Source organism: Asterias amurensis, chromosome 10 (genome assembly GCF_032118995.1).
Source record: "Asterias amurensis chromosome 10, ASM3211899v1".
In the NCBI taxonomy this organism is placed as follows: domain Eukaryota; kingdom Metazoa; phylum Echinodermata; class Asteroidea; order Forcipulatida; family Asteriidae; genus Asterias; species Asterias amurensis.
Genome location: NC_092657.1, coordinates 5,099,775 through 5,127,641, shown reverse-complemented (window position 1 = coordinate 5,127,641; position 27,867 = coordinate 5,099,775). Strand labels below are relative to the sequence as shown.

Sequence of the window (27,867 nt, the reverse complement as noted above, 5' to 3'; positions counted from 1 at the left end):
AATGAATATAATATAAGGGGACAAAGTAAAGAACAACAAAATAATTCCATGTAAAGAAGAGACAAAATGAAGGAGGTATGTTCACTCATGTGTATCATGAGTAGGCCGCCTTTAACACAACGGGTTTCTTTGAGAAATTAAGGGGTTCAAGGTCTAACCACCTGTTTGACATACAGTCATTCGTTTTCACAGTGACACTACACTGTGCAACTCAGTGTGGGTTTTACGTGCGCACATCTCACTGCGTCTACTTCCATGTACACATCTAGCTGGCCTGCCAGACTATGCATATGCCCTTCACGAAACCACGGCTTCGGCCCCGGATTCGGTTTGAGCTAGCTTGGTCCCGCGGTTGTTTTGGCAACTACGCGTGCTTTGTGCACCTGCTTGGTCAGGGCATCAGACGAGATAACGGAACCTGAAGCCGAATCCAGAGCCGAGGCCGTGGTTTCGTCAAGGGCCATAAACTGCGGTTAGTTCTACTGCGCATGACCGCTACGTGCCGATTTTCCCATCGTCTGCCAGAGGCTCGCTTCACGATTAACGCACTACTCTCCAGATTCTGTCACATCTGTCCGCTTTTTTAGGTCGCAATAATGTCAGAAACGGAACAAAAATCACCGGCCGAGGACCAGGGAGAGGAGACCAAAGCACCGACCGAGACTGGGGAGGAACAGCTGGCCACGACGGACGCCACCGAGCCGGCCGCGGACGCTCAGGGAGATGGGGACGTTAAGGAGGGTGGGGCCGCCGAAAACGAGGAAACCGCACCGGCCACTGCCGAAACGGAGACAGTAGAAGAAACTAAGCCTGTTGTTGCCGAGGTGATTCTACTGGAGAACCCCACGGAAAATCCCTTCTCGGAGGATGATTTGGAACAGGTCTTACAACTTGAGGCGAGCGAGGGAGAGGACAAGGGATGGGAGAAATCGAAGAAGATTAAGGGCGTGACCATCTTAAAGAAACCTGAGAAGAATGGCGTCCCGTTGGTTAAGGTAAGATAGACTTATGAGCTTGCACCCCACCCCATCTTCACGATGAGGCAACACATTGACCTCTGACCTCTACTTTGAAACAGTCATCTGTTTAGTATATTCATCCCACTAAATCGAGCGCTACTTATGTGCTCAATAATGGGCCGTTACAGGAATTATTTTATCACTGTGTAAATGAATCTTTGGGATTCTAGTCGCGTGTTGAGTGAGACAGGACACGCGCTAGCCCCGTGTGCCGCTGCGCTGAACATGTTTATAATGCTTGTCTAGTAATGTATAAACCCCGCCATACTACTAGCGATATTATAATGGAGCGACACAGAGAGAAGGATAAAACCTCATTACTGAGTCACAAACGCCGCCCCAGCGAGTGGTCTACTATCACATAGAGTCTTACTTTAATTATTACGCGTCCGTGTAGAGCGATCACTGCGGTCATCGTGCAATATATATTATTCAGGCCTCGACCTGTATTACCATAATGCTAGGGTTTATTTGACTTGGGTTTGGTGGGAAAATAAACGATCGAGTGTTTACGATTCTTGCATTTTTTTCGCCAGCTGCGTTTTTGTTTTTGAGTTAGTTATACACATAGCTCTGGATTCATACAATCTGGTCTCATCATTGATTTGCTCGTTCGACCCGGGATGGGGACACATATGTTACGATTGTGGTGTGTGTGTTCTCCAACTGGAAAATTGCATTATGCGTGTCTTATTTATTTAGGGTTAACAGCCGCGTATACTATACACGGAGACCAGAGGTGGTCGATTTTAGGGGAAAATTAAAACCTTGCCCTTTTATTTTATTTGTTTTTATTTATTTATTTCCAGGCAACCAGTACATACAAAGAATAGGCAATAACAAATATTACTACAACCAGAATCAGCCTGCGGATAACCAAAAAGCGAAAATAATCACTATCTAAAGGCGATACAGACAATACAAATAACAAAGGCACAAAAGTGGGTACAAGGACAAAAACGTCATAAAAATTGCGCAAATGTTTATCACTTTACATGGTGAGGTATCACTAATTATTTGGTTTGCGGTAGTACTCATTACCGCAAACAATAACTTAAAATTATCAAATTTGTTAGTCAGTTTATTCGCCGCCCCTGTATATTTATCGTTTGCAGTTTCACTTTGATTTAGAGTTAACAGACACCCTGACGTTTCGACCGTAGCAGGGTCTTTCTCGAAGGCTAAATGAGATTACAATGAACATAGATTATGTAGATTCCGTTCAGAGGCCGCGATCGAAATAAACATCGCTGGTTTGTGGGATCTAATGACTTTTCATCGACTTTAAACTCGGATGCATTGATAAAATAACTATTAACATGATGATTGATTCTTGTATAAACCTTATTATGAGCTTTATTCATAAATAAACTAATCGAGCCAATAATTGATGCGGAAAACAGAGCGTCCACCTCATGAATAATCAGCAGGCCCTCAAAATATTCTGCGGACTACAAAACCGATTCAAAGGCGCTGGACACCTTCGGTAATTGCCAAAGACCAGTACTCTCACTTGATGTATCCCAACATATCCATAAAATAACATACCTGTGAAAATTTCTATTCAATTGGTCATCGAAGTAGAGCAAGAGAATAATGAAAATTAACACCCTTGTTGCACACAAACTAATCGACCCACATAATATAATTATGCAGAACACAAAGCATCCACCTCATGCATAGTCAGTAGACCCTCAAAAAAAAGTATTTACGTGGACGAGACTAATTTGAGAGCCAGGGTAAAGGTTTATGTCTACTGGTGTAGTATGGGGGGTACGGATAGGGCCAAAAAAGGTCATACCTAATCTGACGAAAGGTGTGATTTCTTTTTTTTTTTTTTTTTTTTTTTTTTTGGGGGGGGGGTTGTTCTCGGACGTTTGGAAATTAACACATAGTATGATGGGTATTTTTTGGAGGGAGACTATAGATAGCCTTGTGTTATGGTAGTTTGTTTATAGTGGGATGCGCACACGTTCATGCCAACTGTTGACTATGCTGGTACTTTTGTTGTATCATTGAGGTTAAAACATTGTCACTTTATCCTTGACTTCTTGGCACTTGTATAACACAAATTTAGGGTCTACTGACTTCAACTATATATATCAGTATCTCTAATGGAGGGTCATTCATGCTGTAATAGCTCGAAATTACCCGCAGCAAGCTCTTTCGAGCCCGGCTGTGTTTCTGTTTTCTGCACATCAGAGAATTGCCATCCTCAAAATAATTCCAGATTGTTTTCTTAAGGATTCCCTTTTTTCAATCAATTTAGAAATAAAATCTTCATTGAAAGAAAGCACTACGACAGTGGCAACTATAATTTGCTGAGAAAAAAAATTTGCCAGCCGGCCCAGACGATTCTGTCCCCAGGTACTGTATGCAGACATTATGCAGTGGGGCTTATACGTGCATTCAACGTGTATTATAGTAACGTGTGCACATGCATAAGTGGGGGTGTGATGTGCTTGTTCACCAACATTCAAACCGCTGTAAAAACACCTTTTTGGGGAAGGATTTATTGAAAACAAATGAACTTCGTACTGACACAACAGGCAACCCCCTTTTAGTTCCATGTTGGTAATTGCTGTGTATTTGTAACACGTAGGCCTACAGGACTACACCCACTTTATTATGGCTTCAATATTATCTGAATCCCATAATTATAAATGGAGGTAGATTGTCTTGTGACAGACTATAAAGAAGAAAGTGTAAAGTGTTATACGTGTTAAAGGCTTCGCTCTCTTAATTAACGTTGGCTTAAACATTATCAATATCCGAAATGAAGGTATAATTTCTAAGGATATACGAAGACGAACGAACAATATGATACTGCAGAGGGGTCCAATTTAGAAGCAGAGCTTGTATAGGCACGGGTCCCTATAAGGACAACGTTTTTTGCACTGAGACAAAGAATAACAATTACAACTTAAAGGCAGTGGACACTATTGGTAATTACTCAAAATAATTATCGGCATAAAACCTCAATTGGTAACGAGTAATGGGGAGAGGTTGATAGTATAAAACATTGTGAGAAACGGCTCCCTCTGAAGTGACATAGTTTTCGAGAAAGAAGAAATTGTCCACGAATTTGATTTCGAGACCTCAAGTTTAGAATTCGAGGTCTCGTAATCAAACATCTAAAAGCACACAACTTCATATGACAAGGGTGTTTTTTTCTTTCATTATTATCTCGCAAGTTCGATGACCGATTGAGCTCAAATTTTCACAGGTTAGTTATTTAATGCATATGTTGAGATACACCAACTGTGAAGACTAGTCTTTGACAATTACCAATAGTGTCCACTGCCTTTAATTGGTGAACCAAATTCGAGTCGTGCATTATACTTGAACACTGTTAATATCTGTGATACCCAGTGATGTTTAATATACCTTAGCAACACTTTAATCATGTGGCTTCACAACTGGGTCCGGATACTTGAAATATTAATTTGTATAAATACTTGAGTTCCAGAGGTCAGATATGAACACGTTGCTTGATCATTATTCGTTAGTTTCATGGTGGCCCATAGCCTTATAGTACATTGTTCTACGACGATATCGACATTTATTACGCTGAGCAAACACATTATAAACACATTCCCCAAGCAAAATGTTTGGCTGAGTAGCTTTATTAAAACTGGGTCGCACAACTTGAAATAATAATTTTTATACTTCAGACAAAGAGGTCAGAAGAGGTCAGACGAAACCAATTAGTTTCACATTGTGTATCTATACAATCAATATTTGTATTGGTTTTTGAGGCCAATAGTACAAAAATTGTTCTACAGCGATGGTCCCTCGATGAGCCTACGCTGAGCACCTGTTGTTCTACGGCGATTATTTGTTACACGTTTACTAAATAAGCAACATTTCGGGCCAAATGAGTAGCTTTAAAAAACTGGGTCCGTATAAACTTGAAATATGAATTTGTGTACTAGAATGGGCCTACCAGAGATTAGGAGACGTTAAACGAGAACGAATTGCTTATACCTGCTTTTAATATTCGTGTTGGTTTCATAGAGGCCCATTGGCAGCTTATTTGTTTTGGCAGCAATCGTCCCTTAATTGTGTGCTACTAAATACATTATGTAATGGGCTGACTGTGTATACTAACATTGTAGAAATCAATTAGTGTCAATGTGTAATCGACTGTGCGTAGACTGCTCTAAGTACACACAAATACACAAATACAATAACTATAATTATAATTACAAAATAAACAAGTCAACTGATTGAATTATGTGACATAATGCCATAAATTTTAAATAAAACAGTAGTGTAGCCTAGTGAATCATTAGATAACTCAAAATTTGTATAAAACATTTAACTTTTTTAATCTACAAAATAAGAAGAAATTTAGCTGTTCCCATTCGAAATCTGACTCTCTTTCTTTTATTAAGAGGTTTTTTTTTTGATAATGGGTTTTATTCCTGAACAGTTTATTTACATTCCGAAAACCAAATTCAATAGTTGTTATGAAAACAAAGAACTCCGTTTATTGTGATCTAATAATAACTGTCTGTGGAAAAAGAATGCCCTGTGAATTCTAAAACATTCCATCGGAAACTAATCGATTTTAATCGTTCTATTTCCAATTAGATTTGAATGTAATTAATCACAGGTTGAATTAAAACCTTGGGAAAAGTTACCAGACGAAAATGGTTTGTGTCTTTTTAGCCTCTTTACTTTAAAGGCAGTGGACACTATTGGTAATTGTCAAAGACTAGTCTTCACAGTTAGTGTATCTCAACATATATGCATAAAATAACAAACCTGTGAAAATTTGAGCTCAATCGGTTATCAAACTTGCGAGATAATAATGAAAGGAAAAAACACCCTAAATTTCGAGACCTCAAGTTCTAAACCCGAGGTCTCGAAATCAAATTCGTGGAAAATTACTTCTTTCTCGAAAACTATGGCACTTCAGAGGGAGCCGTTTCTCACAATGTTTTATACTACCAACCTCTCCCCATTACTCGTTACCAAGTGAGGTTTTATGCTAATAAATATTTTGAGTAATTACCAATGGTGTCCACTGCCTTTAAAGGAGCATTCTCGTAACTTGTATCGTTACTATACTCCAGACGAAAATGTTTAAAGGCACTGGACACTATTGGTAATTACTCAAAATAACTGTTACTTGGTAATGAGCATGGGAGAGCTGTTGAGATGGTATACAAAATTGTGAGAAATGGCTCCCTTTGAAGTAACGTAGTTTTTGAGAAAGAGATAATTTTTCACTCAAAATGAAGGGCTTCACCAGTTGAAGCATTTTATTATGCATCTGAAAGCACATGAAAGTTGTAAATCAAGGTTTTTTTTTTTTCTTTCATTATTTTCTCCCAACTTTGATGACCTATAGAGCCCAAATTTTCACAGGTTGGTTATTTAATGCATAGTTGAGATACACCAAACTTGGAAGACTGATCTTTGACAACTACCAAATGTCTTTAATGTACGGCTGTCTACCTTCTCGTATTATTGACTTTCGGAACATTTGGTTCTATTTTTACGATGAAGCTTTAGCCGCGTTATAAAAACACAACACTCTGAGCTATTACGCCTTGGACACAGATGGCATTTCAAAATGTCTGCTTACACAATATTGTTTACATCACGCAGGAAGTGCGCGGTTTTTTTTCCCGTGAGATATTTCTCCATTCCCGATAGAGACTCGGTTATACTGACGTAAACCAACGGCTTAAAGGCACTGGACACCATTGGTTATTGTCGAAAACCAGTATTCTCACTTGGTGTATCCCAACATTGTTATTTTATGCATAACCTGTACAAATTTGGACTCAATTGGTCATTGAAGTTGCAATAAAAAAAAATGAAAGAAAAACAAAATTGTTGCACAAAAATTTCTGTGCTTTCAGATGCTTATATAAAAGGCTTCAGGCCTGAAGTATTTTACCATTAATTGAGTGAGAATTTACCTCTTTCTTAAGAAATGATCGACAGCTCTTCATAGTTCGTTATACCAAATCAGTTGTTATGCTAAGAATTCTTGTGAGTATATATTTACCGTTAGTGTCCAGTGACTTTAAAAGGAAGTTCACCTACGTTTGGTTAAATCAACAGCAATACAAACATTTGGTTAGAGGCAACAGAAGCTCTCGATATAGATAAAGCATTTTTTTAGAATAATTTCACTTAAAGGCAGTGGACACTATTGGTAATTACTCGAAATAATTATTTTCATAAAACCTTACTTGGTAACAAGTAATGGGGAGAGATTGATAGCATAAAACATTGTGAGAAACGGCTCCCTCTGAAGTATATAACGTAGTTTTCAAGAACAAAGTAAATTTCCACGAATTTGATTTCAAGACCTCAGATTTAGAATTTGAGGTCTCGAAATCAAGCATCTGAAAGCACACTACTTCGTGTGACAAGGGCGTGTTTTTTCTTTCATTGTTATCTCGCAACTTTGACGACCAATTGAGCTCAAATTTTCACAGGTTTGTTATTTTATGCATATGTTGAGATACACCAACAGTGAAGATTGGTCTTTGACAATTACCAATAGTGTCCATAGTCTTTAAAAGTAATGTAGTTTTGGAAAAAAGATATAAGTTTGTGTCCCCCAAATTTCAAACTTAAATCTGACAGTAACGCTTCTCAGATTATACGGGGATAGTACATGTCGTGTTCCATCCACACTACTTTGAAATGAAATGATTTCCAAAGTGCTTAGTATCGAGAGCTCCTGTATACTTCTAACCAGGTATGATTTTGTTGCCATTAGTTTAGAGTGGTTACCAAACGTATACCATGTCATGGCTCTGCTTACCGCCGAATTCTGCGCTTACGATCACCCCGCTTGACGTGCTAGCGCCGAATTTCTGTTGCTTATGTACCATTTGGATTCGAACTGCCTCTAGGCAATAGGGACTTTTCGTTTTCGACGACGGATGGTTCTGCGACGGTAAAGATGACATTTGGCGTCATCTGCGCATGCGTCGTCTTTGAGGACGGTCGTCCCTCAATTTCTACGACAGTACTTGGGATGAATCTTCGTTGTGCTGAAAACGACAACGTTTAGCTGAACAACCGTCGCAGAACCATCCGTCGTCGAAAACGAAAAGTCCCTACTGAGCTAGCTCGGCGGTCTAGTTGGTAAAATATCAGGACCCAATTTCATGGCTCTGCTTACCGCCGAATTCTGCGCTTACGATCACGATTCCCCGCTTACGTGCAAGTGCCGAATTTCTGCGCTAGCCTTGTAAGCGTAGAATGCCTAGTAACGTGGCGTATGCACGCGCAGAAGCCAAAATTTGCCGCTAACACGTGAAATACGCTTGCCGTAAGCACAGAATTCCCTGCTTCCGTACGCGCCGATTCTGTGCTTACGGTAAGCAGAGCCATGAAACTGGGGCCTGCTCACATAATAAAATATCTGAAAGTATTTTGACATCTTATTAACTGTCTGATTAATGTATATAACATACCAACTGTAAGCTCTGGCAATTAAACGCAAATTGGCTGTGCTAATGGATGAAGCAAATCAACAGTATATTTTTCTTTCTTCATGATGTGACAGACAACATTGTTATTGAGAATGACTCGTAGAAATAAATGACCATAACTTTCGCAATGAGCCAGAAAATGAAAGTAAACTTTCGACGGAATGTTTTTAAAAAACATTCCCTCGCTTTTTTTTTTTTTAATAAGTGTGACCCACAACTTTACCTCTTGTTAATGATGATATTATATTAATAATTGAAAAAGGTTATAAATAAAACTTAAACGACACAACATGTGTGTTGATACCCCCCCCCCCCCCCCTGAGCTAATTAACTTTTGAAGAACCCTTCAAACTTGGCAACTATAGGGCATAATTGTCTACAATGGTGTTAATTTATTTGATCCCATTTTACCAATCTTACGCAATTCCGTTTTGAACTGGTGTCGTGTAATAAACGAGAAAATAATTGAATTTCTAAGAATCCGGCCAGCTTGTGAATGGTCTTAATGAATGGTCTTAGTTTGTATAATAAGGCAGACCATAGATTGAAAAGTAGGGTCATGGATTGATTTTTGTCGACGTAATCGTGACTCAGAGGCTAAGTTAAAGGCACTGGACACCACAACTTAGAACCCACTCTCAGAAACACCACATCTCGAGTCCGACGCTCTTAACCGCTCGGCCAGTACACGCTCTTGACCACCATGAGCTTGGCAACAAAGGTTCATCTTAAAGACAGTGGACACTATTGGTAAACAGTATTACCGAAGGCCCACACTTCGTGTATCACAACGTTTATATAAAATAACAAACCTGTGAAAATTTAGGCGCAATCGGTCATCGGAGTCGGTAGAAAATAACGAGAAAACCCACCCTTGTTTCCGCACGTTTCGTCGTGTCATGACATGTGTTTACTATAAATCCGTAATTTTCGATGTCGAGAATTGATAATTGTTTTAATTTTTTCTCAAAAAGTAAAGCATTTCATGGAATAATATTTCAAGAGAAGTCTTTTACCATTACCTTCTGTAAACCCTGTAAGTTATTTGTAAATCTGTGAACTTTTATTTTTGTTTCTGTTCCGAAAGTGTATAATGGCTTTATAAGACAAGTTGTTGGTCATTGTAGTTGTAAGAGAATAGGCCTAATGAAAGAAACAACACAATTGTTACAACATTGTGTGTGCTTTCAGATTGCTAAAAGAGACTTCTGATGGCCTGCAATCTTGTAATATTTTTAGACGTTTCTCACAATGCTTTATACGATCAAAAGCATGAGGGCTTTTAGATTTGTTTGTCTTTTTGTTGTCGCTGCCGTTGATGTATGCTTTGTAACTTTGTACAAGTTTCGTCATTTTAGTCAAAATGCTATAAACTTTGACAAACTTGTTTATTTTGACACCATCGATAGGCTATCATCACATTGCTATTACTGGGGTCATTGCTGTGTGCCCCGGTCCTGATAGGGTAAAGGGTCAATGTTAGGTTGTGGCCACTTTCGTTTACATAACAAAAATTCTAAATATCTTCTCACGCAGTCAAGCACAATTTTTGAAGAAGAAACTATGCAAGAAAATATTGAAACAAACAACAAATAACAAAAACACCACTGTTGCACCACTCTGTGTGCCTTCAGATGCATAATAGAGGCTTCAGCTGAAGTATTTATTATTAAAAATATTATTTTCTCACAGCTACGTCACTTCGGAGCCTTTTCTCATAATATGTTATACTACCAACAGCTCTCCATTGCTCGTTATACCAAGTAAGTTTTGATAAATTGCACCAATAGCGTTCATGCCTTTTAATAAAGGTATGGAGCCTTTAAGTGAAGCAAATGGAAAAGGGCTAATCATGATGAGCGGAAGAAGAGATAACAGATGGGGAACAAAAGTCACATTATCGGGCGCAACTCCGAGATGAAAAGGGGAAAAAACGGTCGTGAACGGATTGGTTTCATCACTAAGGCATTGTAACCTGAGACATTTGTATACGCTATATGGACATTATAATAATAAAATAATTGACGCTCCCTGCGCTGTATATCATACAGTGTTTCCTGCCAGATGTGGGACTATCGTTTAAATTATGTAACCTAATTCTGACAGCACCATGTATTATACTTAACAAGATGCTGTGGCGCAATTTGCTACCGATCGGACCAGGAACACCGGGGCGAACCCCTTCTCTTTTCGATAAGTGCACTGGGTTATTAAACATTCGTTACATAACACATGGGACCAACGGCTTAACGTCCCATCCCAAGGATGAAGCAGGACACAAGTGTCACGGCTGGGGATTCGAACCCACACTCTGCTGATCAGAAACACTATGACAAAATAGTCGCAGACGGTGTTCATGTTCTGTGTGTGATCAACTATAGGCCATAAAACATATATTGAAATAACAAGCCCGTGAATTATGTAGAACTCAATCCATTGTACGAGTCCGGAAAAAATGGTAAAGATGCAAAACTGTTAGCATTATAAGCTGTGTGTAGTTTTGGTTGTTACAACTGAAATTAGCTGTTGAATAGTGTTTGTGTTCAGATACAGTTTTCTCGAATATGACTTAATCTCATTTTCATAAGGAAATATTAATTGAACATAAACAAAAATTCTACTGAGTTTAAATTCGATTCATAATGAGCATGCTTTCAGTTTACTGAAATTAAAGAATCATCCTTTTAACATTCCCGTATAATTCATTGTTTTATCGAACAAAGATCTAAGATTGATCGCAACTGCAAATCAAACGTGGCTAAGTACAGTGTGATGTCACAATACAAATCACTATGGTGATACTGACGATTTGTTTTGCGATGAATATTATTGCTTTGTGAAATCGGCCCCATGGTCAGACGGAGATGTTGATCACACAGAAAAAGAAAATGTTCGACATTTTAGATTTCATTCATAATGAGCAGACCCTTAGACTGAGTTAAACAATGACGTGGGTCTATTCATCCTTAACAATTCGTTATCGAATCATATAATTAATAGCTTACTCTGTCTGTGTAGTCCATGCAGAGGTTTTTTTTTAAGATGAGAACAACAAATGGTAAAATCTTTGTTTTTTAAATTGCGGTTCATTCATTGTATACATCACAGATAAATTTAACACTATTGTCAGCTTGTAAAATTATTAAAAATCGAAAGAGAAAAAAAAAATCCCCATCTCGTGAAATAAGATCGAAGTCCCAAATTTGTCATTGACTCAAAAGTTATACGTTAATTGTCTTCGATTTTTGATATAATATATAAACCAACGATAGCTACATCACATCAAAGCCATTTCCTCATAAATTAAACATGGAAACTATCTTCCGTATTCCGTTCACACACACAGCTTCTTCAGTTTTCCTTTTGCAATAAACCTTAGTATGCAAAACGTTTTATGACTCATAAACTCAACGGGCTCTAAACACTGTATACTGCTACGACAAGACCTCAATTGAAAGCAATATGCCGATATACTGCTATAGCTAGAAAGTCACAGTATACAGAATTCTAACCACAGAGCGTCAGGATTATTTGTGTATGCATAAATACATTCCTTAGTCAGCCAGGGCCAATGACGGCATAATTTGTCATCGTTTTCATTTCTTCCGTTTTCGCCGTTGACGTTTTAGAATGTTCATAATTGCCATTCTTGAACTGCCTTATAAAAGTATGTATATTCAGCAGTCATACACAAAGTGTTGCCTAGTGAACTGGTCAGGCGTGGGTGGATTAGAATGTCTAAGGAAAATAGGGGAAAAAAATAAGAATTTTAAATTATAGTCGAAAGTGAAATTTGATAATTAGGAAATTAAAGGCACATGGACACTATTGGTAGTTTAAAAAAGAATCGTCTCACTCTTAGTCTAAGTGAGATGAAAATTATTTTGCATGTAAAAACGTATTAACCAGCTAATGTATGTTATGGTAACATGGGCAAACGAAACGACAAGTTATGAATTTGGGAACTAAGGAGGATCATCTACAAAATGTGTGTAGAGCTTAAAGGAACACGTTGCCTTGGATCGGTCGAGTTGGTCTTTGAAAATGGTTCTGTAACCGTTTGTGGTAAAATGTATATGGTTAGAAAGATATTGCAAAAGTAGAATACAATGAACTACACAAATATGCCTCGAAATTGCGTGGTTTCCTTTTTATCCTGTCGACTAACACGGTCGGCAATTTATGGGAGTCAACCATAAATGGCCGACCGTGATAGTTCGCGACGTAAAAGGAAAACCGTGCATTTTCGAGTGATACTTGTGTGGATGATTATATTTTACTTTTAAAACATCTTTCTAACCATATGCATTTCATAACAAACGGTTTCAAACGCTTTTAATAGACCAATTCGTCCGATCCAAGGCAACGTGTTCCTATAAACCCATCCATCGTGCGTTTAAAGGCAAAGAATACTTATAATTCTTTTTACCATTCAATTATTGTTTCAATCTAAATGTAAATGTAGTTTGTATATACAATAAAACTAAACTGTGAAAATTCATTTACAAAGGTCGCGTCTTTTGAGATATTGCCGAAAGTCCGAAGCGAAAATTTTAACAATGTCTACATAGAAAGAATAACCCGTAATAGATTAGATATCTTAGTGCTACCAGTGGTTTTCTTTAATTTCATGAACGTAACTTGTGGAGTCAACAATTTGGTTCTACACCATAGTGGACCATGTTGTCGCGAAGTAAAAGGAAAACCACACATTTTTAAAGGAAATGTTGTGTGAATCGTCATATTTTACCTCTAAAACATACCAGCCATATTTATTTCATAATAAATGCGTTTGAAAGCAACGAAGCGCACAATCTAAAGGTGCTCCTTTAAAGGCCTTTGGCAATTGTCAAAGACCAATGTTTTCACTTGGTGTATCCCAACATAAGCATAAAATAACTGGTCATCGAAGTTGCGAGAAAACTATAAAAGAAAAAAAAACACCCTTGTTGGACGAACTTGTGTGCTTTCAGACAGGAATAAAATACTTCTAGCTAGAAGTATTTTAATATTTTAGTAAGAAATTACCTTTTGCTTAAAAACTACGTTAACTTCAGAGGGAGCCGTTTCCCACAATGTGTTTTACTATATCTCAACAGCTCTCAAATTTACCATGTTAATATTTGTTTACCAATTTGTAATTACCGATAGTGTATACCTTCCCTTTAAAACCTCAACCACACTGTTACACGCATTTGGCCCCTACACACTCACACCCCGAAGCTCGTGGGTCAGTCATGAATAATGATTCGTCATGAATGAGTAAGTCACTGAATTACACGTTACAAAAGAAAATAAGCCGATGATTTTCGGTATGACTAATTTGAAGAATTGATTCGGCTTATTATGCAGAACGGCCGCTCGGTAGTAAAGGCATTCTGACAAAATTATGACAAAAAAGTGTCCCTTAAAGGCAGTGGACACTATTGGTAAATACTCAAAATAATTATCAGCACAAAACCTTTCTTTGTAACGATTAATGGGGAGAGGTGGGTGTTATAGAACCGGTCCCTCTAGAGTGGAGTAGTTTTCGAGAAAGAATATATTTTCCCGGATTTGATTTCGAGACCTCAAGTTTAGAATTTGGGGTCTCGAAATCAACCATCTAAAACGCACGCAACTTTGTGTGACAATAGTGTTTTTTCTTTCATTATTATCTCGCAACTTTGACGACCAATTGAGCTCAAATTTTCACAGGTTTGTTATTTTGTGCATACGTTTAGATACACCAATTTGGGAGACTAGTCTTTGACAATTACTAATAGTGTCCAATGTCTTTAAAGAGAAGTCAAATCCTGAATGAATAACACAGGAAATAGTCAAAACTGAGATCCTTGAGTTATTATTAAACACAGAATGTTTGTTTAGTTTTTTTCATGGACAGCTCGTGGTTTCATCTTTCTTCAAGTATTCTACTTAAAGAAATTAATAAAGCAAAAAGAGAAAACTTTAGTACAGATTCTCAGAATAAGAAATTATCACGATTTCAAGACTCCTATGATCGTATTGAATTGAACTGTTGTACAATAGTAGCTGTTACAAACTGCTTACTAACCAAAGGAACTACTGTATCAAATAATAAAGAAACAATTTAGTTAATGGTCTGCAGTTTCGACCAGTTTTGTTATGTTTGGATACACCAAGTGAAAATACTGGTCTTTGACAATTTCCAAACGTGTCAAGTGCCTTTAACAGGTGTCTAATATTTACCGACTTGCAATCCGTGGCAGCTATTGATGACGAATTGTTATTGGCTAGTATGACCTTTGCCCACATCTTCGTCACGTTCCATTTTATGCGAAGATTAGGTATCGTCTTCATCTTCACGCACACATAAAAAGTGGCCAGACACTTTTCAAGACACGCTTCTTTCCTGATTTTAAAGGAGGGGAACGATGTGGAACATCGTGACCCATTTTCATAATACATAAGCTGATTATGAGCTTCGCAGACGACGCTGTTGGGAGAGAATAAAGGGGTCGATGGGGGAATTTTTACCAGCCTCGTGCACGCTACAGTGTACCTATGTCTTTTGACTTGTTTTTTTTCCGGGCATAATTTGCTAAATAGACATTGAGTAATTCCGTATTATCTATTATTACTGTTTCGTTAAATTATTACTGTTTCATTAAAGGCATATAATTACCAATGATTAAAAAAAAAAAAAAAAAAAACTTACTGATTATGAAATTCATTCACAAAACTACTTTTCCTGCGTAATGTGTTCCTCTATTTTCGTGAAAAATGTATCTGAAAACCTTTAAACAAAATAACAACCAAGTTTTGCTGTTACAATCAAAATTAATGAAATTGATTTTACATGCCAAAATATTGTACATGATTTTGTCACTATTTTCTTCGAACTCACACGACGGATTAAGCTTAAATTTTCACGGGTTTATTATTTCATGTATGTGGTTGATCAAACAAAACAAAACACTTTCTGCGACTGTTTTACCAGCTCTATCAAATCCTTTATATTAGACACAATTGTACAGCAGGTTTTTGAGATAGTGTTATTTGTTGGTCTTCTCATTTGTTTTCCTTTTGTTATTACGAGTCTTGACATAAACACATAATAAATTATGCGTAGATAATTTTCACATGAAATAATCTAAATGTATCTTGCCTTCCGTCCTGAAACTTCATCAAGGCATTGAAGGCGATTGCCTCTATGCCCCCTGGTCATTGCCTCGTTGCCCTTGAAATGCTCCAGTAGAATTTTACAATTTACTCATAGAAAGAGGTAATTTCTCACTAAAATATTACAAGACTTCTGGCCAGAAGCCTTTAACTCTTATCTGAAAACAAGGGGGTGTTTTTTCCATCATTTTCGTGCAACTTCAATGACCAATTGAGACAAAAGTGCCCTTGAAATGCTCCAGTAGAATTTTGCAATTTACTCATAGGGTGCCCTTTACGTGGGAGAAATTGCCTTGGTGTCCTTCCCTTTCAAATACGAAGCACAGGCCCTTGACTTAATCAAAAATTGCATCATCGCTCTAGCTTTACCCGGCACTGAAGAGTGAACCTACCACGCATTGTTCGCGGCGAGGATTTGTGAATCATGGGTGGATTTCACAAAGGTAGTCCTAACTTAGGACCAGTCCTAGGCAATGCTATGAGATAGGACCAGTCCTTAGTTAGGATGAGTTACTGGTCCTAACTTAGGACCAGTCCTATCTCTTAGCATTGACTAGGACTAGTCCTAAGTTAGGACTACCTTTGTGAAATCCACCCAACTAATAAAGACGCGATTCATCTACGGGGATTTTGGGGAAAATTCTTTAAACCAGGTTTATCCATCATTATAATAATTATGTTTTTGTATTTTGTTCCCAGGCATACATGGACTTCAGTGGTATCCCATGTGAAAAAGGTAACTATAAGTTGAAACTGTAATTATACATTTACTTATTTACATTTGCTTTTGCGCCAAACCCATATTTTCGTCGTAATTCATTCATTGTTAAAGTTCAAAGGACATTGCAGTCCCAACCTTGGCTCAATTTCATGAGGCTGTTTAGCAGAAATAGCTGCTTGACAAGTTTCGCTGTAAGCACAAAATGAGGTGGGCACCAGATAGCAACAGTGTAAACTTCATGATATGATGGCTGGTAACCTGTTTTTGCTAAGCGAGATTTTCCTGTGCTTACGGGCTGTATGAAGTTGGGCCTTGGCCACAGCTGGAGTGTCTTTTTATTAAAGGCAGTGGACACTATTGGTAATTACTCAAAATAATTATTAGCACAAAACCTTACTTGGTAACGAGTAATGGGGAGAGGTTGATAGTATAAAACATTGTGAGAAACGGCTCCCTCTGAAGTGCCATAGTTTTTGAGAAAGAAGTAATTTTCCACGAACTTGATTTCGAGACCTCATATTTAGAACTTGAGGTCTCGAAATCAACAATCTAAACGCACATAACTTCGTGTGACAAGGGTGTTTTCTTCTTTCATTATTATCTCGCAACTTTGATGACCGATTGAGCTCAAATTTTCACAGGTTTGTTATTTTATGCATATGTTGAGATACACCAACTGTGAAGGCTAGTCTTCGACATTCCCAATAGTGTCCACTGCCTTTAACATAATAAAGTCCATTATACTGTCATAGTGTAATTCAATCCTTTTTGTATGACTCTCCAGTGCTTGAATTCTTCACTGATGCTGAGCTCAGGAAGAAATGGAGCAGAAAGACACCCAACTATGAAATACTAGAGGAGAGGGAAGACTTTAAAATTGTCTACACGTAAGTGATATTCACCAAAAAGTATACGAAAACAAATTCTTGTGTAGGGAGGTAGAAGTACTATTTTTTGTTAAAGGATTACGTTGCCTTGGATCGGACGAGTTGGTCAAAACAAAAGCGTTTGTAACCGTTTTTTTTATAAAATGCATATGGTTGGAAAGATGTTTTAAAAGTATAATACAATGATCCACACAATTTTGCCTCGAAATTGCGTGGTTTTCCTTCTACTGTGCGAACTAACATGGTCGGCCATTTATGGGAGTCAAAATTTTGACCCCCATAAATGGCCGACGTGTTAGTCGACAAGGTAAAAGGAAAACCACGCAATTTCGAGGCATGTTTGTGTGGATCATTGTATTCTACTTTAACAACATCTTTCTACCCATATGCATTTTATAAAAACGGTTACAAACGCTTTTCAAAGACCAAGGCAACGTGCTCCTTTAAGCGTTTGTTATAAATGTTAGCATTAACCAGTATCACAGGTAAACCTTTGAAACATTTGAACCGTCAAAGAAAAAAAAATTATGTTTGTTGAAATTAAATGCATCAATCAATAAATACGCAAAAGAACACAATTTGACCTTTCAGGATCACTTTAAAGAACCATCAATAGGAACATTTACGCAAACAAATAATGTATGTATAATCGTAGCGTAACAAGAGGGTGTCAGAGAGATTTGTGCCAAAATGTGCCACCCATATCCCCCCCCCCCCCCTGAGATGAATGATAGAAATGCACAAATAAATGGACGATTTCCTTAACACTTCCATTCAAAGAAAATGTATTTTTTCCCCAGCCCTCTTGCCCCCCCCCCCCATCCCCATCCAACAACCACAACTTCGGGGACCCCCATCATACGACATACATCACGTCCCTCAGTCATGTCTCGGGTTCATCAAAGTACATAGCTTGGTATTCCGCGTAGCAAAGCAAAAAGACACCACTCATACTAAACGCGAACCCTTTACATTTGCTTGTGTGTTTCCAGTGTGATTAAAATGCCAATGGCGTGTGATGACCGAGACGTCGTGCAGTGCATTCAAATACGAACCGACGAGGAACAGAAAAGACACGTGGTCTTATACAAGAGCTGCAACCATCCAAACAAGCCACCTACCAAGGGAACCACCAGGTATGTACCGACCAATCTGATTGGTTGTTAACTGCTCACATGATGCCTTTCGTTGCTTTCGAACCAATCAAAATACATGTTACGTGCGTGACTGCTGCAACCATCCAAACATGCCACCTACCAAGGGAACCTCATCAAGGTATATGTACCAACTACCAACGTATCTAATTGGTTGTTAATTGCCCACGTGATGTCTTTCCTTGCTTCATAAAAGCTAAGGGACCACAAGAAGACAACGTTATTAAAATGAAAAAAACTCAAGGGAGGCTGAAAGTAGGAAGTGATATTCTCCTCTTAAAACCCTAGTCTAGGTTGTAGGATGGAGCAAAAAATAATCAAAGTCTTGCGTTTTATTTGTTTTCTTCTTTAGAGCCGAAGTTGGAACCATGGGATTGGTGATCCGACCAAAAGATGACGACGAGACTTCCACACGAGTCACGTGGCTTAGTCAGATCAACCTGAAGGGCTGGGCACTCAAGATGATCGTCAACAGAGTTACCGTCGGGTACCCTGTCTCACTCTGTGACGATCTGCAGCAGGTAGGTAACAGTCGGTATATGACGTCACGGCGCTATACAGGGTGCGTTCGTTTAGTTTCCCCGGGTCGACCCCGGTCTGCCCCGGTACGTTCGAATAGCTTTGACGGGGCTCACCCGGTCAGCCCCCAGTGCCCTGCTTGTGGAGTGGGTCACTTGGGGGTTACCTGAGGTGCATGCCGTCACCACGAGAGGGTGATTGTGATCGTTCGATTAGCTCTTGTCAGGGGCTCACCCGAGTGAGCACCGCGGGGTAGACCCAGGGAAGCTAAACGAACGCACCCACAGTGGTCGGTATGGGGCAGAAGGTATTCCCCGATAAGCCATTTTTTAGATGTGATGGACACAGCACAATGACAACATTGGGTTTGGGCAACTCTGTCTGTATACACCCAAACCAAACAATGCACTCCAATAATAGCCATATCTTGTCAAAACAGCGCAAAAGTACAATTCCTACACGCAATGTATTTCTTGTAACATTGCATTTGGTATTCCAAAGAGTCGAGATAAGTGGGAGTTTTTTGTAAGTTTTTTTTATGCAAGTCGCCCAAAACAAAGCTAAAAGCCACTCTTACTAGGTAAAGGGCTACACGGAAGAAAACATAGACATGCAGAAACTCAGTGGAGCTGAAGGTAGGAATTGATATTCCTCTTAAAAGATGGAAGATCGTAGGATGAAGGGAAACATGCACCAGGCAAGGAGTTCCAAAGATATGCAGTACGACCATTGGCGGGGGGGGGGGGGTATTTGGAGTGTTCACCAACCTATGACCTTACGTTTATTGTTCTATTTTTAGTATTGGAAGAAAACGACGGCTCCCAAGGAACCGGAAAAGAAAGAAGAGAATGAGACACCAAACGAAGAGGACAAGCCAGAGGAAAACGCAGAGACGAAACCAGCTGAGAATGGTTAGTAGGTTTTGTTCGTACTGCTTTTTATTTGCATCTCTTTTCTCCCCATCATCACAATCACTAAACCGGTCAATATGATCAAACCATTCAACTTAAAGACACTGGACACTATTGGTAATCGCAAAGACCGTTCTCTCACTTGGTGTATCTCAACATACTATGCCCAAAATAAGCTGCCTTTATCTGCATCTCTTATTAGCACGAAGATCATATTAATTTTGGTTTTTACCCATATACCGATGTGTGTTAGCACTGTATATACTCAGTACTTTCCCGAGTCCTGTGAAAAAAAAATATCACAGGCTTATTACTCGGGTGGGATTCGAACCCTCGACTCTTGCAATTCTAGAGCAGTGTCTTACCATCTAGACTACTAGACTACAGAGGTTGCCGCTAGCTAGAGGCAGTTCGAATCCTATGTTTGGCAGCGGGTACCGCAACGATATAATATACATCTATTATAAGGAAGGTCGTGGTAAAACTTTAATGCTGACTAATTAACATAAACAAACGCATGAGCTTTCGTAGTAACAAATACTTCATCATATCATATCAATGGTTATTCGATAAACAGTTAAACTCTGTCATAACAACCACACCGTACGAGACGTGTGGTGGTCAAACAACGCATACTAATCATTCCCCTGTTGCACTCAACTCAAGAAATCCCACAAATGACTGATTTTGTCGGATCCGCTCATAATATGGAAATGTCCCACTCTATGGATCACCCATAGCAACAAAGATCCTGCCGTAAGAGGTGGAAAATATATCAAATATCGGTAATTTATACACCCTTTCCCATGAGAGCCAGAAGTAAAGCGATCAAAATGTCAGCGTGTGGAGAATACATTATGACGATTCCATGTCTATGTGTGGGTCTCATACTCGTATGCAAACCTATGTTAATTGGGGAATAGTCCGGAAAATAAATTAGTGTCCTCTTTTTTAGTCTGAAAGCTGCCTTGTATAGCATGTAGACTTGTTTCACGTCTGTGGTCGTATGTTTGTGTCTGCACGTAGGCATTGCAATAGCGCCCTCTTGTGTATTTTCCTCAGACCGCGAGTGAACAGCCAATCATGACGGTTTGCTAGGCTGCTCCTCGACGATTTCAGACTTGAAATCAAGTCTAAATCTTGGTGCCATTGGAAATTATCGGGAGGAATTTCTTTTTTTTTAAGACATCTGTGCTGTTGGTGAGAAGATTCATTAGGGAAATAATTTTTTGGGAGAAAAATACATTATAGTTTTCCCAGACAAATTATATAAGGCTACGGTTACATGTAACCTTTTAGATTCGGCGACAACTTGTTGTGTGTGGGTTTTGTGGTTTAAAGCCATTGGACCCTTTCGGAACAGATAACAAAAAAAAGTTCACAGATTTACAAATAACTTACAGGGTTTACAGAAGGTAGTGGTGAAAGACTTCTCTTGAAATATTATTCCATGAAATGCTTTACTTTTTGAGAAAACAGTAAAACAATATCAATTCTCGATATCGAGTATTACGGATTTATTTTAAACACATGTCATGACACGGCGAAACGTGCGGAAACAAGGGTGGGTTTTCCGGTTATTTTCTCCCGACTCCGACGAGCCTAAGTTTTCACAGGTTTGTTATTTTATATATAAGTTGTGATACACGAAGTGTGGGCCTTGGACAATACTGTTTACCGAAAGGGTCCAATGGCTTTAATATGCGATGACGTCATCAGGACGTCGTCTTTGAGCTACAACGATGATGAAACCATGGATACACTTAGCTACAATAGGCCTACTCGCAACGTATAATAGCATGACCCATATGAGTAACTTCAATTAGTGCTCTACCAAACGTTACATCCTGGCAATAATTTGTTTTTATTATAAACATAGCATTTTCCTATAAATAACTCATGTGTCCATTAAACACCCGATTACCAACGAGGTCCACACATTGTATGGTATCGAAACAGTTGAAGTTCTAAGTATTATGTCGTGTATTAAAGGAACACGTTGCCTTGGATCGGTCGAGTTGGTCTTTGAAAAGCGTTTGTAACCGTTTTTTATAATATGCATATGGGTAGAAAGATGTTGTAAAAGTAGAATACAATGATCCACACAAACATGCCTCGAAATTGCACGGTTTTCCTTTTACCTCGTCGACAAACACGGCCGGCCATTTATGGGAGTCAAATTTTTGACCCCCATAAATGGCCGACCGTGTTAGGTCGCACAGTAAAAGGAAAACCACGCAATTTCGAGGCAAACTTGTGTGGATCATTGTATTCTACTTTTAAAACATCTTTCCAACCAAATGCATTTTATAACAAACGGTTACAAACGCTTTTTACAGACCAACTCGTCCAATCCAAGGCAACGTGATCCTTTAAGTTCATAAGACAAATGAATGTCAAAACAAGTGTGTCACTTCTTGTGTTTGGTGAGTCCATCAGGTACATACAGTGTACAGACTGTCACCCTAAACAGACCACATCAGTCCCATAAATCGACTCGCCATGTTAAAAATAAAAAGCCCTCCATTTTTTTAAAAGCATCTTTGAGATTGTGGAATCAGTCTCAAACAAAACTTCTTAAATTTCCAAAATCTTCGATTTAATATTCTAGCTACCGTTTTGATCTCATTAATTTCCACAGGAAAGGCTGGAGACAATCCTGCAGCGACCGATGGACCAGTTGAGAACAACGTGGCCGCCGTACCAGCCGCACCAATCACCGTAGAGGGAGAAGACATCCCTGCAGCCGATGGAGAAGAGAAAGAGGAGCCCACAGAGGAGGCGTAGAAGTAGATAGAGACCGTAGGAGTCAGGCATCGTAGATACATAGAGGGAGACAGGGCGCAACACAACAATTTTTCTATTCCATCCCTTCATCGATGGGGTTAAGTCTTCACTTCAATTGGTAGGCGTAAACAAAAAGGGTTTCACCATAGACTAGAATTCGGCACAACCTTTTTTTGTTTGTCCATGACATTGACTCAGGCTTAAATACACTTAAATTAATCGAAATAGAGTTCGAAGTTCAAAGTTAAAGGTAAAGTTACACCGGTTATGTGTTTGGCCGACGTTTAAAACCAGCCGTTGTTCCATCAGCCATTAACATTCTGAATGGTTCTGTGATATATTGCTATCTTAACTAATGGTTGGTTTACATTTCGTCACACAAAGTGACGACAAAATGACACTAAGCTTGACCAACAACGGGCGCCTTTTAAAGCCAATTTGAAGGAAAAGACATTCTACGAAGTCTATTACTCATTACATCCTTACATCCTATGGAATTTTCTTTTCTGTGCAACTCTTAATTTAAATCTATAATTTTCTATCACAATCAGTGTTGAAACATGTGCCCTTTAACTGTCAAATTATAAGGCAACTTCTTTCCACTGTCACGTCAATTGAAATAATATTTCTTTTCAAACAAATTATTTTAATTTTATGTTTGAAATTTGACTCAATAATCGTCATTTAACCTGGATTATCATTACATGTGTTTGTCTTTGTACACCAAAACCGAGTTACTTTTTCCAGTATATTTGGAACGATGTGGAATTGTCCCGAAACCACAATGTAAAGTTGTATTCAAAGAAATAGGTTATTTAATTACAGATACACTACTTTAAAAGAGATGAAAATACTAATTCTGATTTAGGGAAGATACCTAATAATGGTAAATTGGGGTTTGTGTAATTTTTGCTGTATAAGTTAAAATGGCTGCCGAATTAAGATATTTCTATCATAAGCAGTGTTGTTGCGACAGTACGGTACACATGTTGGTTGTATAATAACAAATACATAATAGAGGTAGATGTACAATGTAGTTATTATATGGAATTTTGACGCGTAATTTGCAGACATTTTGCAAACAAGAAATAATTATAATTCGGTGTTTAATCCCATTATAATGTTGTGGCCTTTATTATTTTTCAAAAAGATATAACTACTACTCTATCTGGAGATAGACCTTATGCATTGAAGTAATTTTAAGAGGTAAAACGATGACGGATTCGTGGAAAACACACATGTAAAACGCGCAGATGTTGGTCCGTTGAGCAGTTGATTTGATTTACCTCTAAGAAGAGAGGGCGCTCTACAAGTGACGTCACAATGCATTTGGTCTATTATCGAACGTGATGGTCAGGCTTGACTATTATTGAAAAGGGGTCTCAAATGTCAAATAGATGTGCTCATTTTCCAATAGATTTAGACTGAAGGGGTATGCAAATGCTGAAACGGGGGACTTCTTGGACGCTGGTGGCGGCAGACTTACCGGGTAAATCCATTCGGGGTTTTTGGTGATGTGCGCATGGTCAGAAATACGCAAACAGTTTAAATTTACCTAGCGTTGAAAATGAGTGGATCATAAAACTGAATTTTGTCATTGGAGACCTTCTTTGACAAAAATAAATATCAAAACTGTTATATGTAATCCTTATTATCCATTTCAATGCATGAACATGTACAAGTAATTGGTGTCGTGTTAAGTGTTATACCAGATGTAAAATATTACAGTTATCGTCCTAACAGTGTTTATGTGGAGAAAAAAATTAAGAGCCATTTTAAAAAAGGAAAAAATAATATCAAAATGTTAATCATGCGCGAATCCTTGCCTACGTTTTCACATACTGTTATTTTATACCAGATGAGTAAATTCTAAAACTAAAATATAGCGGGGGATTTGTACGCTCACAGTAAGAAACAAAACATGTATCCATTTAAAGAAGCACACAAATATGTATAAGAAGACAGGCTGCTGCTTGATCTAATTTCTGCACTTCTCTGCGTTTAATTATGATCCCAAAGTATGATAAAGTACTGTGCAACTACTAGGAGTACATGTATGTTTCGTAAATTCACTAAGGGTGGTACTAGTGCATTGTTGCAACACAGAGCGTAACCAGTAAAAAAAACTCCCAAGACCAGATTTCCAACAATAATTTGTTTGTGTGTCAGTGTGTAAAAAAAAAAAAAAAATAGATAGCATTGTAAAGAAAGAGAAATACCTTGTGAAAATTACAATTAATATTATTCAGTTTATAAGCAGTAGTATCTCGTTACCTACTGAATGTTATCGTGCCTGAATAATTATAAAAAAATTAACATAAAGGCCTTTTTGCTATTGAAAAAAAAGTGGAGTAAAGGTAATAGTTAAACAACCCAACGCTTTGACGTTCCTGCCTTTCGGAAAATATTTGCTGCTGTCTTTTTTAAATTTTTTTTATTCATGTTTGTAACAAACAAAAAATGCGTATATATAGCTTTATTATTTCAAAAGTATTTTGTTATCAATGTTGAATGATATGTAAGGCAACGGGGAGACGCAATGATATATAAAGTACTGATACCTTTAACTGCTGTAACTACCGGTTGACATTAATGATAATTGATATTCATGAAACATCGCACAGCTAAAACCTGTTGAAAATGTCAATCAGTATTTATGGTTTTATTGTGGCATTTCGAAACCCTTTTCAACTTAGGCCTCGTTAAAGTCTGTTTCATCTTATCACTATCATTATTTGTTCATTATATTTTTCGATAATTTCTCACAATGTTACCAACTAACGCATAATAATTATGAGGAAGTACGTAAACCATTACCATCCACAGCTAAGATTTATTTATTTTTTATTAGATAGCATGGGTAGAAAAAAAGCAGTCCTTAAATACATAATGTAAGTTAATGACCAATAGTTAGCATGTTTTTCTTTTATGAAATTTCTTTTTCAGTTTTCAATTTTACAAAAGGTAGAAATAGCGAATGGTTTTAAAATAACTGACAAAATCGTTTGAATTTAGTTGCAGAAAGTGTGGAAATTAGATTTAAATTATTCGAAGGGTGCTTCTTTACATCTTGTTTATACGATGATTTTGATTGAAATATAATTGTACATGGTTAATTTTTTTCTTGAAAAGCTGATATTTCGGTAGATTTTATACAGAGCGTAGCACAATACTTTATTCACCGTTAATGCAGCCCAGATACGAGAATAGCTGGAACACTTCCTTTTTAGTTAACGATTAGGCAAAAAGTTAGGACTTTTAAAGGAACCTTACAGAATTGGTTTTTGCTAACAAAACAGTTGCTTGCAGTGTAAGCACACTATATGTGATCCATCATGCATGTATACTGACAAACCTGTATAAGTTTGAGATAGATTGCCCATCTAGATCACGAGAAAATAGTGAGAGAGAAAAAAAATAACACATTTTGTCTTACGTCAATACAAAACTAAAAGTGTATACAACGCTCATGAGTGATAAGCTTCAAACACGTAACTAGATATTTAGTTCTCATCAAAATATATGGCATTTCAGACAGAAATATTTCGGGGGAAGTTTTCTGCTATCATCATCATTAGACCGTTAGAAGTTTTATATAATTAATTCGTGGTCTTCACGATTTTCTTTCTTACCATTTCTGTAATGTCCCTTTAAGTTAGAAGTTTGCAGGGGACAAAGTGGATTCGATTTTTATTATGGATAAACAATTAACTGCAATTCTGTCGTTAAAATTGTTCTATGGTTACTGATTATTTACCTGTTTTTATTTTTATTTATAAAACTTTTTATTATGTTTTTGTTTTTGGGTTTTGGTTTGTTTTTCGAAAGTGAATAGACAATTTTCGTAAAAAGAGCGACTTTGTTGCGGTTAGCATTAAAAACAACTACAGCTGGTGACGAATTGTTAATCATTAATTAACTAGACATCTGTCTAGCTCCGTATAGTGTTGGCGAAACCCGGGCATGTAGACATGAACAAACATAGTCCTATTTAAAGAACATGGACAAGGTAGTTCAGGTCATACAGGATGTATTTATTTAAATCGTGGTCGATAAAGTGTATCATATTTTAAGGATACTTAAAACAAAACTTAGATTGATTAAAATACAAAAATTTCATTTTTATTTTAATAAAGCATGAAATGGTTTACTGTGCATAATATACTGCCGGGTGGAAATTACAAACATCGTAAAACTGTTGACAGTGTCTAAGTTGAGTTTAACAGTGTCCTACTCGAGCTTTGAAATAGTCTTATTACAATGGTTGCATTTTTTTCATACACCATTATTTTGTAATGTGTGAGCATTATTATGGCCACTTTCGAAAGCATGGGTTGGGTCATGGGCTCCGTCGGATATATTTAGAAGGCGTGTGTTGTTGTTATGTTGCTTCAAGCAGGCGGCCGGAGCCCAAGTCAAATCCAAACCCGTGGTTTCGAAAACGGCCTATGTTTACAAATGGAAGTATTATCTCGCTTATAGAAGGAGCTCCTCGTATATCGGGTACTGTCTCTCCATCTTTTGATTGGATACATATAGAATCATTGACCAATCATGTGGCCTGATTTCTGAGTCAGTATGACCTGGAATCTGTTACACGGTGTCCCGAAACTTTGTCAAACTAACGCAGAATCAAAATGCATTATTTAACCAGTTTCAGGGTAATTTATTGACCGAAATTGGGTCAGGTCCCCCTGTAACTCGGAATTCGGTTAAGTTCTGAACCGGGAGTTTTTTTGTAAGGTTTATAGAAACAGTTGAGACACCAGTGACCAGGGCCCATTCTTATAAAGCCTGTAAGCACAAAAACCTTGCTAAGCACAGAAAGGTTTTGCTAAACAGAAACAGGTTACCAGCCAAGAAGATCATTAGAAGGATACATTGTTGTGACTGGTGTTCTACTCAATTTGTTTTAGGCAAAGACATTGTCAAGCAGTATTTTCTGCATAACAGCTTTATGAAATTGGGCCCTTTAAAAATACTAACCAAGTTAAAGGCTTGTATAGCCGGCCTTCCGTAGAGATATTCGAATGAACTATTATCAAGCGGTGCATGTTATTTTTTCTTCCACGAAATAAGACAAATCTTCTAGTATTTTTTACGCTTTTGAAGTATACCTCTTTTTACATACATTCCGTAGTCATTCATTTTAAGTTTTAAATACTAAATTTATTATTGATAGCTTATTGTTAATAGGTCACAAAGTTCATGGTCGCCCCCTAAAAAGTAGCTGAGAATAATAAATAAAAAAGCGCGT

General features: G+C 37.8%; 1 protein-coding gene across 1 annotated transcript; it reads left to right on the top strand.

Moving 5' to 3' along the window:
- The first annotated feature begins 517 nt into the window (after positions 1-517).
- Positions 518-27,867, top strand: LOC139942541 (uncharacterized). The gene is made up of 7 exons (XM_071939371.1): positions 518-995; positions 16,331-16,367; positions 17,137-17,239; positions 18,232-18,375; positions 18,746-18,914; positions 19,712-19,823; positions 22,465-27,867. Exons 1-7 carry the CDS (start codon positions 597-599, stop codon positions 22,608-22,610), a joined length of 1,110 nt encoding a protein of 369 aa, XP_071795472.1. The 5' UTR covers positions 518-596; the 3' UTR covers positions 22,611-27,867.